General features: G+C 43.0%; 1 protein-coding gene across 2 annotated transcripts in view; it reads left to right on the top strand.

Annotated features, from left to right (window-relative positions):
* st6gal2b (ST6 beta-galactosamide alpha-2,6-sialyltranferase 2b) overlaps nt 1–12,224 on the top strand; it is a 45,461-nt gene that overhangs the window by 23,405 nt on the left and 9,832 nt on the right. For both annotated transcript variants that reach the window (XM_067459338.1, XM_067459337.1), the window contains 3 exons: nt 4,402–4,499; nt 4,612–4,713; nt 10,177–10,351. In XM_067459338.1, coding sequence (XP_067315439.1) covers nt 4,402–4,499; nt 4,612–4,713; nt 10,177–10,351 — 375 coding nt within the window. The remainder of the gene's footprint in view (nt 1–4,401; nt 4,500–4,611; nt 4,714–10,176; nt 10,352–12,224) is intronic.

The raw sequence follows: 12,224 nt of genomic DNA, 5'->3' as shown, positions 1-12,224 counted from the left end.
ATACTGCAGCTGACAGCCAATGGCAGATAAGCATTAGATCAGTGCTCCCTGCTCTCCAAAAGCCCTTGAATAGCATTGCCCTGCTTTATTGTCAGAAAGATCGAGAGCAATACTGTCACAGTGTCTCATGTGTGTTTTTTTCTTCTTTTATTTGTAAGAGTCTTATAGGATTTTACTTTAAACTAGTTCGGAAACTGGACATTGGAACTTATTTTTTAGGCCTAGGCGTGTCTAGAAACTTACAGCAGCAGTTTGTGTAGTAAACTCAAAATATTTTACTTTTATTAATACAATTAATAACTGTATTATTAATAAAATGTACTTGTATTAAAACATTTTATCATGTCACTTACATTGATCAAAAAAGTGAACGTTTGTGAAGTGAGTCTAGATGGTTTGTTGCTAAGTGTTAATGAATTGTATTTTGCTGCCTTCTAGTGGCAATTTAATGTCCTGCATGTGAAAGCAGAGGTGGACAGTTACTGAGTACATTGAGTACTGTACTTAAGTACACTTTTTGAGTATCTGTACTTTACTTGAGTATATTTTTTCTGGAAACGTATGACTTTAATCTCACTACATTTGAAAGACACTCCATTTTTACTCCACTAAATTTCTATCAAGGTCCTCAAAGTCAAAAGTCATTTCTGTAGCAGCTTTGGAAGTCAGTGGATGATTTTTGGAAGTCAGTATGCTGCTTCATTTACACTTTTGCGGGACCCAATCACAGACCGACTTATCTCCCTGGCGCACTATTGGCGGGTTTAACACAATGACGGACAGAGTGATGGGTCGTTGCCCGTTGATCCAACAACCTTGCCTCTTGCCTCTTGTGATCTGATTGGTTGAAGAAATATCCAATTGTGTATAGAGTCACTTGAATTATGCTAGTCAATCATGCCTCTTGTGCAGTAGAATATATATATAGACTACGCAGACCAATGTTCAATTTTAAATGGAGCTTAGTCTGGAGATAGCCAGTCAATAGGATCCGCGCATTCAGCCTTAAAGTGACAGCAGCTTTGTAAAGGGCTTTGTAACTTTTATACAAGTATTTCAATTAGTTGAAGTTAGTTGTATGGTAGCATGTCGGACGGAGCATCACTGACTGGCTTAAAGGGTTAGTTCACGCAAAAATTTTATTTATGTCATTAATGACACCCTAATGTTGTACCATATCCGTAAGACCCCCGTTCATCTTCGGAACACAGTTTAGGATATTAATATTTAGTCTGAGAGCGTATCCTAGTGTATGCACACTATACTGCCCATGTCCAGAAAGGAAATAAAAACATCATCAAAGTGGTACATATGTGACATCAGTTAGTTAGTTAGAATCTCTTGAAGCATCAAAAATACATTTTGGTCCAAAAATTCACTGTCAAATTCATTGTCTTCTCTTCCGCATTTGTTTTCAAACCGTCAAATAAAGATTCAAACGATTATGAATCGGCAGATTGGTTCATGATTCGGATCGTGTGTCAAACCGCCAAAATGCTGAAATAACGTGACATTAGCGAATCATGAATCTATACGCTGATTCCGTTTGAATATTTTAACCTTTAAACCATAATGGCATAGTGTGCATTTATACAACAATAAGAAAGTAATATGTTGACATAAAAAAGGAAATTTGCTTTTGATACTTAAGTGCTTTTGAAAACACTTCTGTACTTTTACTTAAGTTAAAATCTGTTTTTACAACTTTCACTTATAACTGAGTATTATTTTACAAGTAGTACTTTTAATTTTACTCAAGTAATGAAGTTGTGTACTTGGTCCACCTCTGCTTGAAAGATATTGATGGAAGAAGTTAATGTGCAGTAGACATATGTTTTGATTATTCAAGTCAGAGAATATGGAATTACTTAGTTGAAAATCAGATGAAAAATAGCTGTTCATTAGGCTTATGTTTAGTCCTCATGAAATCAAAATCAATCTTATTTAGTTTGTTAGCACATATTACTGGTCTTAATCCATGCAAGTTAATACACAGAAAATTGTCGTAGTAATCTTTAATCAAAATTTGAAAAGTAACTTCCGGTCTTGAATGGCGTTCCTTTTCCGCTGACGCCAGTTTGACGGCTTAGGTTTGAATATCCTTAACCACTCCCTTCCAACAGTTTGACTTCTATGAGCGAGAGATAAAGCAGAGGAGCGCTGAAGTAAAACCCTGCCCTTTATTCAATATTCCATTTCACTTGGATATCCATTACAGCACTGAAATAAAATCAGTTGCAACTTCCAGTTCACTGGGACTTTTAAGTTTAATATGAATCCTGGAGTTTAATATGGTAGAATTTGCCTTACAACACTAGAGGGAGCAATATCTTATGATATGAATTATGTGCAATTAGCCATTGTGTGGTCGGATTCAATTAATGCACACAAGTTCATTCAATTTTTAAACAAAATCATTTTCAAATCAACAGGGAAAATTGGTTCTTCCCTGTCATCCGTTTGCCATCTTGCTTTATTTTTCACAAAGCATTATTTTTTTTCACTTCACCGATTTACAGAGATATCCACAATGCTTGTTTGTGAATGTTGGGGACGGAGCAATGAAATGAGGAGTGTGTTTATTTGGATTGATTTCAAATGTCAAAGGTGTTTCTTAGTAGTAGGTAAGGAATTTTGGATCATTTTATGGACTCGGATCTTTGAATCTCGTTCAGCAAAATTAACAAATCTTTTTTCAAGTCATTTAATTAATTTCAGTGTTACATTTTCCAACATAGTACTTATGCAAACGTTGATCACATTTTAAATAATAATAATACAAATTAGATATAATACAGAATAAGATAATGCAGTCAAAGCCAAACTTTAAGAAAAAAAAATGTTTAATTAATTGCTTAGCTGGGTCTTCAGGCTAAGCAGTCTGTTAGTTCACCTCCCCTCTGAATCAGAGTTACTCTTTCTTTTGTCATTTCACATTTATTTACGTATGTTCCCTGGAAAGATTAGTTCACCTCTCGTGTCTACTGATCTGGGCCATGACACACAAACATTCACAAACACCTCTTAATTCTATTTTAGGTTTTTAGTATTTAAAACCTTTGACACAAAAACTCACATATGGAGTAAAACAATGCAACAACAGTTGTCATGCCTAATATTAATGCAGGTCCTAAAGCTCTTACCTGGTCATAACTCCTAACTAGAGACATGCACTCTCGCAAGACCTAAATGCAATAGAGTGCGGCGTGGGACTAGATTTGATGTCCGAGTGTAGACATGTGCAGTAAGGCAGTTGTATGTGTGTGGGTTGTGGAGAATAAAACGTTTTCTATTTAAAACATGTTTATGCAGATGTAGCCAATCATAGTCCTATGTGTTGATATTTTTTAATGCAATGGCATGTCAGCATTTAAGATAGAATCCACTGACCATTCAATGTGAGTTTTTGTTCAGAATTCCACATGCCAATAAATCCTGAGACTATAACAAGGAACATTTGTAGACATTATGAAAGATTCATAGTGTAGTCAGCTTCATTGATAATGGAGCTTTGTGAGGTTGCCCTGAACTGAGATTTCAGCTTTTTTAGGAATTATTAAGAAAAGCCACTTTGCACGCATTCTGACATAGAAAACAACCGGTGGGAAAAAAAAACGCTGACTTGGCAACACAGTGCAGTTGAGCTATGTTGACATTTGACAATGCGTCGCTTCGTTGCTCTGATTGGTTGTAGGTCTATTCAATTTATGTCTTTCCTGGTTCGTTTAAAACACGCCCCATAATCACAGCCCAATTGAGCAGTTTCAGACTCATATTCTGACTAGAATTGAGTATGACCACATCAGGCTAGTATATTTGCAGAAGTGAGCAGGAATGGGACAGAATCCTGCAGGAGTTGGCGGGAAAATAGGACTCTAACCTTTTCTCTTTTGTAATGTCCATCAGCCATATGACTTTCTACAGTCTTTCTTAAAGGGATTCTTCACCACTTTTTCATATTAAACTATGTTATTCCCTTAACTAAGACGAGTTGATACATACCTCTCTCGTCTCAGTGCATGCACTTAATCTCTCTGATGCGCGGTGACAAGTTAGAACCGACCAAACACCTCCACGTTTAATCTATTTAAATACAGTTACACGAATAGTTGAACGATCAAGTATAGTGACACAAAATAAAACGTGGCACTTTTCTAAGCGGATTAAAAAGGAGGAACTATAATGTATAGCAGAATAGCACTTCTGAGAGTATCTCGGCGCAGTAAAACGTCACGCCTGAAACATCCTCCCTCACATCTCCCTCTTCCCGCTATTGACAGAAAGAGAGGGAGGGCGCACAATGACAACTATGTACTCCATATTGATACAAAAGGTCAACATGTGTTCTCCCTTTCAAATGTAACTGGTCTTTTTGAATGACTGCTGTTTTTGCCATTCTAGATTCTCATGATGCAGTGCTGCGTTTCAATGCCGCACCCTCCAAGGGGTATGAAAGAGATGTGGGCAGCAAGACAACCATTCGAATCATGAACTCTCAGGTTTGAATCATTTGCATTAATGCACATAGATGCAAACCTTCACAATCTGACTCATGCCCTGTCTCCCAGTGTGCAGGGACTAAATGGAGATCTGTTGATCTTTTTTTATCAGATTGTAGCAAACCCCCAACACAGATTCAACAGCAGTTTGCTCTACAAGAACATTACCCTGGTAGCATGGGATCCTGCTCCTTATAACATTGACCTGCATAAGGTATAGGAATCATACCTTTCATTAAGCCATGTTAAAATTTGCTTTTGTAGTTCCCTATAACGAGGGAACTTCGCACTGCGTCGAAGCGACGAATTTGGGGATGCTCCCTAAGCATCAATGCATCTGAAGTAGGAATTAAACTAGTCATGACGTAGATATGACGGCATACCCGGAAGCTATAAAGGGGAGGCTGGCGCAAAGTAACGTCAGTTATCGATTTCTTCAGCATAACGCTCTGTGTGAAATTGTCTGTCTATTTATTGTTGTTTGTCCCTATATATAAATATAAAGAGAATGGCGACTAGAAGCACTGAGTTCAGACGATGTGTGCCTCCATGCCCCCATTTCATGTCTGGTGCGGACACACATTCGTTGTGTTTGCTTTGTCTGGGTGTTCAGCATGCCACAGCGGCTCTCGAGGGAGCCGCTTGTGAGCATTGTGAGAAGCTGACGCTCAAAGTGCTTCGCTCGCGGCTGGCCGTTTTCAGTGACGGCGTTCAGACTCGTGAGCCCCGTGGTTCTGGACCCATGGCCGCAGAGGTGGCTCGGCGTCGCAGATCATGGGATTCATAGCTCGATTTGTCAGCGGAGATTGAGACTGCCGAGGCACTTTCTCAATCATCCGCTGACAGTTCAGATGATCTCCCTCCCCGCGTGGAAGCCCACGCTGCGGCTTCTTCCACCGGGGTGGGGGAAGTTCTGTCTCTGGTTCTGAGGAACTGGACGAGTTCAACATCAAGGCGGGTGGTGAAGATATTGTGTCGCCACTTCATCCACTCGTCAATGAGGAGTTGGTTGTGGAGCTGACCCGTGCAGTGGCCAAATTAAACATTGATTGGCTACAAGAAACACAGGAGATCCAGCTACCGAGCAGGATGGATGATCGCTTTCTTCCTCGCCGGGTTCAGGCACCTCGCCGGGGCTTAACATTTTTTCCAGGTCCTGGAAATCCCCCAGTATTGGATTATTCTAACATGCTGGGGGCACGCGAGGCTGGTTATGGGGTGATGCTGTGGGTGGAAGATGCTCTCACAAGCTATCTTTCACCCAAATCGGCATCGTCCCTTAAAGCCTCGGTACTGCCCACCAAACCATGCCGCGATACATCCACGTTGGTGGGCAGGGCATATATGGCGGCTTGGCGGGCTGGTAGTTCCCTGCATACATTATCGATCTTGCAGGCATACCAGGCCGACCTCCTCAAGGAACTAGATGAGGGAGAGGGTCCCTCTCCGGAGGATATTTTAGAGCTCCGGAAAGCTGCCGATTTGTCTCTCCGCATCACCAAGGAGAAGGCCCGTGCCAACGGCCGCTCCATGGCTTCTATGGTGACTATGGAGAGATATCTCTTGCTCAATCTGTCGGGATGAAGGAGAAGGACAAAACCTTTCTCTTAGATTCGCCGATTTCGCCTTCGGGTCTGTTCGGCGACGCCGTTAACACCGTCGTCAACAGATTTCAGAAGGCGAAAAAACAATCGGCAGCTTTACACCAGTTTCTCCCTCAGCGTTCTAAGGGGAAGGCTGTCCCAAGTGGGCAGCCTCAGCCGTCAACCAGCTCCTCGCACCAGCAGGTGCAGAAAGAGAGCGATGCTTTTAGAGCCCCACCTCCAGGAGCCTGGCAACAAAGGCGACACTCTCACCAGCAGTCTTCAAGGCCGAAGGGCGATCTGAGGAACGTCCTTCTCACTAAGAAGGCTGCTGGGAAGAACTCCTAGCCGCGGCAGGGCTTCTAAGAGTGGTCCCTCCCGCACGGGGGCAACCGAGGTTGCATTCTGTGCGGCGCTCATGGGAAAACGTTTTCCCATGGGCAAGTGCTGTCCCAGTCGCCTCGAAAAAGACCTGCGACGGGACGGCACTTGTCTCCACACACCGAAAATCATTTCCAGCTGCTCCCTGCCGGGGTTCCGCTTCAGGGGGCTGGGAACGAGGTTCAGATAACACCCGAGGTCGGCCTCGAGAGGCTGATTCCCTTAGTAGATTATCTCGGCGCATGGAAATGCCTTCCGAATATATCAACATGGGTCCTGCATACTGTAGAAATAGGGTACAGACTGCAGTTTGATCACCCCCCTCCAAAGTTCAATGGGGTGACATGGAGTGCAGTGGTGCTATAGCGTGTTCGGGTAATGAAACAAGAAGTAAAATCCTTGCTGTCGGAGAGGGAGGCCGGGATCTACAGCCGGTACTTTATAGTTCCAAAAAAGGATGGAGGGCTTCGGCCGATTTTAGATCTAAGGTATCTGAACTGGTCTCTGAGGAGATTCAGGTTCAAGATGTTAACTATCCCTCCCATCGTGAGTCAGATCCAGCCCGAGGACTGGTTTGACATGATAGATTTAAAAGACGCCTATTTCCATATATCCATCCTTCCATGCCACAGGAAGTTCCTGAGGTTCGCTTTCGGGGGCGAAGTGTATCAATATCATGTACTATCATTCGGTCTAGCTCTTTCCCCTCGCATGTTCACTAAATGCATAGATGCAGCTCTGGCTCCATTGAGACTTGGGCATCCGTGTACTGAATTATATCGATGACTGGCTAATCCTGGCACAGTCGTACGAGATGGCAGTTCGACATCGAGATGTTGTTCTGTCACACATCCAGTGCTTGGGGCTGAGACTCAACGCGAAAAAGAGTGTGTTGGAGCGGCCTAGAAGACGAGTTTTCTGGGGGTTATATGGGACTCGATTTCAATGCAGGCGCAATTATCCCCCGCACGAGTCGAGACCACTCTGGCGATAGTCTCAGGAATATAGCTAGGCCAGAATATCACTGTGAAACACTTTCAGAGAGTGTTAGGGCACCTAGCAGCAGCGTCCAACGTTACTTCCTTTGGCCTGTTGCACATGAGGGCCCTGCAGTGGTGGCTAAAGACCAGGGGTTTTTCCACCAGAGGGAACCCCTTGCGTATGATCAGAGTACCACACGAAAGCCTTCAGGCTCTAGTTATATGGAAGAAAGTCTGGTTTCTGTCCAAGGGACCAGTGCTGGGAGCATCATGTTGCCAGAAGACCATTTCAACAGATGCATCCCTCACTGGTTGGGGCGCGGTCATGAGAGGCTGCTTTGCGAGAGTTCCGTGGGAGGACCGTCATTCCTCCTGGCACATAAATTGTCTAGAGATGATGGCGGTCTACAAAGCTCTGAGGAGTTTTTTCCCGGATATCCATGGGCACCACGTTCTGGTCCGCACGGACAATATGGCAGTCGTGGTGTACCTGAACCGCCAAGGGGGGTTGAGGTCGCGCCCTCTGTGCAGACTAGCGCATCTCATCCTCCTCTGGTCACAAGAGAAATTGTTATCCCTCAGGCTATTTATATCCCGGGAATATAAAATCAGGGGGCAGACATAATGTCGAGGCAGGGGCTGAGGCCCGGGGGGACCTTCTGTCTCACGCGGGGGGCACAATATTCCACCCCCAGCCAGAAATATGGAACCTTTGGGTCTGGCCCCTAAGGGGGCCATGTACCAAGAGGCTGGGCTACCAGCAGATGTGATAGAGACCTTACTCAGCTCCAGGGCTCCGTCTACTAGGAGGCTGTACAGCCTCAAGTGGAACGTGTTCGTCACTTGGTGTAGGGAACGTAAGGTGGACCCAGTTAACTGCCCGGTGGCTTCAGTGCTGGAGTTCCTCCAAAATCGTTTCTCTGCAGGGCTTACCCCGTCCACACTCAAGGTGTACATGGCTGACATTGGGGGTTTACACACTCCTTTGGGTGATGGACCTTTGGGTAGGCACCAGTTGGTTGTGCGTTTCTTCTGCGGGGCTAGGAGGATGAGGCCTGTAGCTCATACCAGGATTCCTACCTAGGATCTGGCGGTGGTCCTCGAAGGATTGGCTGAGGCCCCCTTCGAGCCACTGGAATTTATTGAACCTAATTATCTGACCCTAAAAGTGACATTTCTTCTAGCTATCACATCTCTGAGGAGAGTGGGGGACCTTCAGGCCTTGGCAGTGCCTTGACCTGCCTGGAGTTTCTTCAGGCCTTGGCAGTGCATTCCGACCTCGGAGGAGTAAAAGCCATCTTGCACCCTAGGCCAGGCTATGTGCCTAAGGTGCCCTCTAATGTGGTCAGGTCTTTAGTGTTACAGGCTTTCCATCCTCCGCCTCATGTGATGGCGGAAGAAAGGAGACTTTTCCTCTTGTGCCAATTTAGGGCCCTGAGGATATATTTAGAGAGGTCAGCACAGTGGAGGAAATCTGACCAATTGTTAGTGTGTTTTGGAGGGTGTTAGGAAAGGGTTGCCTGCATCTACCCCTACTATTAGTAATTGGATAGTGCAGGCTATTGCCTTGGCATATCAGGTGCGCGGTTTGCCTTCACCTATAGCCGTTATGGCACATTCTACCATTCTCTCTTGCTTTCCAATGCAGGATATCTGTGAAGCGGCCGGTTGGGCCACTCAGCACACGTTTATTAGGTTCTACAGTCTACACCTCCCTGTGACTCCCGGCGCTAGGGTGCTTAAGTCCTAATTGTGCTTGGTCTCCAGCTTCACAATAGGGCAGGCGTACCCTTGGTGTGGCCTAGTGGGTACTCGTTCCCCAAATTCGTTGTTTCGACGCAGTGCGAAGTTCCCTCGATATAGGGAACGTCTCGGGTTATGTATATAACCCTTGTTCCCTGAGAGGGAACGAGCACTGCGTCTCGTCGCCACACCACGTATCGCCTGAGAGCGTTTTGCTTCATCGCGATAATTGACGCTACTATGCGCCGGCCTCCCCTTTATAGCTTCCGGGTATGCCGTCACATCTACGTCATGACGTAACACCAATCAGGATTGGACTAGTTTCATTCATTCTTCAGATGCGTTGATGCTTAGGGAGCATCCCCAAATTCGTTGTTTCGAAGCAGTGCTTGTTCCCTCTCAGGGAACAAGGGTTATATACATAACCCGAGATGTTTTCTTGCTAGTTTTCTTTCTTGGAGGAATATATATTTTGTGAGGCAGGATCAGGGTGACTTTTAGGGTATAGAGGTGACATTATCCGCATACTGGCTGGCAGAGGAATCATTTATAATGATTAGATTCAAGGGTTTTGCTTCACTGACTGGGATTTAAATCAAAAAGCAGAGGATGTCTGATATATATGACAGAAGAATGCCTGATATTTTCTCTAGAGTAGCAAATTTGAGAGGCAGATGAGGACAAAACTGAGTATGAAGAAAAAAAGATACTTGATAAAGTTTTCTTGATAATGCTTTTTCTTCATGTTAATATCAGCAGAGTTTTACCACTTTTTAACTTTGTCTTCCATAACTATCAATTTTTTTTTATTTAGAAATAAAAAAAAGTTCATATAGGTCTATTCAAGCAAGTGTATTTATGAATTGCATTTTTTATATTAATTAATTGATCCAGACAAATGAGCATCATGTCATTGACCTTTTATCGAACATGCAAGTGTCAGCACTTTATTTTTAACATAATATTTTACTGCTTTCTCAATGTTCACAGTGGTACCAGCATCCGGATTATGACCTATTTACTCCATACATAACTCACAGGAAGAACTTCCCTGAGCAGCCTTTTTATATCCTGCATCCTTCCTTCATCTGGAAACTTTGGGATATTGTGCAAAGTAACACACAGGAGAACATTCAACCTAACCCTCCTTCCTCAGGTTTTATAGGTGAGTTTTTTCATAATTTACATATTCATACATGCATGTACACACACAATCAGTCCTCTTTTTGATCCTTGCACTCTAAACACAAAATAACACAAAAATTGTTATGCCCCATGTTGCAACAGTCATTTTTGAGAGATTGGCCATGCTGTGCAGTTGACGCACACATCCAACTCTGATTCACTGTTCCTTTTGAATTCATTTAGTGTGCAGGTGTGTTTTGTGTGATGGGTGGGTGTGTGTGTGTGTGTGGGGGGGGGGGGGGGGGGTAATCCCTACGTTATGGGTTACAAAGATGGCAATATCTGAAATTCTTGTCCTTGTGGGGACATTTTTTGGTCCCCATGAGGATAACATCTTATAAATCATACAGAAGGAGTTTTTTTTTTTTTTTTTTTGAGAAAGTAAAAATGCAGAATGTTTTCTGTGATGGGTAGGTTTAGTGACAGGGGCAGTGCAAGGGGATAGAAAATACAGTTTGTACAGTATGAAATCCATTACGCCTATGGAAAGTCCCCATAAAACATGGAAACACTACGTGTGTGTGTGTGTGTGTGTGTGTGTGTGTGTGTGTGTGTGTGTGTGTGTGTGTGTGTGTGTGTGTGTGTGTGTGTAAATACTGAGAAGTGTTACAAGGTAATATTACTTTGATAGGTTTGAGTGCATGAAGGGATTTCAATCAAAGAGGCAGCTCAAGTGGAAAAAGTATACTCTCCATAACATTTCTAGACGATACTTACCTTTCCGCAGGCTATACTGGCAGAAACAGTGCCTGTGATAGCAAAAAAACTCATAAATGTTTGGGGAAAAACGTTCTTGTTGTCTTCTTTTGCTTTGCAAGTTCATTGCTGCATCTTAAAGTTCACCCCAAAATTAAAATGATCCACTCAATTTACTCACCCTCAAACCAACAAATACAATACAAAGACAAATGCAGAGTTATATATATAACAAAAACACTGGCTGATCCAAGCATTATAATGGCAGTCCAGCATTTAAATGGATGAATGTGCAAAAAAGCACATTCATCCATTTTAAAAGTAATCCACACAGCTCTGAGGGGTTAATAAAGGCCTTCTGAAGTGAATTAATGGGTTTGTAAGAAAAATATCCATATTTAAAACTTTATAAAGTGAAATATCTAGCTTCTGCCAGACCACCCACCCAGGTTAGAGTCCTGCATTTAACTTGCTCTGAAAGTGTAACGCCTCTTGCCGTTCAAAACACTTACGCTACATCTGACCTCATCGTCGTGCCAGTTACGATTGTTTCGTAAGCTGAATATGAAAGCCAGTCTGCCAGAAGTTAAATATGGATCATTTTCTTAGAAAAACCCATCAATTACAAAACCCTGGAGCCATGTAGACTTTTATAATGGATGGATACACTTTTTTGGGCTTCAAATTTTGGGCTGCCATTATAACGCTTGGAAGAGCGAGGACATATTTTAATATAACTCTTACTGTATTCATATTAAAGAAGAATGTCATATGCATCTGAGGGTGTGTAAATCATGCGGTGATTTTCATTTTTGGGTGAACTATCCATTTAATGATTAAATGAAGGTTTGGCTTAAAACTCAAGATCTAGGAGAAGCACACAAGCAAATGAACAAATGTTATGACAGTAAGTATAAATGTGGGTAATTGGTTTATTTTCTTGTATGACTGACAATCAAGATCTGTGTAAAAACGGTGCTGTTAATACTCAAACATACGATCAACATTCCTACACCTATCATTATAGCAGTATCCACAGGCACAATCCACTATTGCCTCTCTCTTTTGTCCTCTTTCCTTGTTTTGAGTGTGCTGTATTGCTATATTGGATTGTACCTTTAGCATACCATTACAGCTTTAACATAAAGGAATATTGT

Source organism: Pseudorasbora parva, chromosome 12, assembly GCF_024679245.1.
Source record: "Pseudorasbora parva isolate DD20220531a chromosome 12, ASM2467924v1, whole genome shotgun sequence".
Taxonomy (NCBI): domain Eukaryota; kingdom Metazoa; phylum Chordata; class Actinopteri; order Cypriniformes; family Gobionidae; genus Pseudorasbora; species Pseudorasbora parva.
This window is presented reverse-complemented; position numbering and strand designations above follow the sequence as displayed.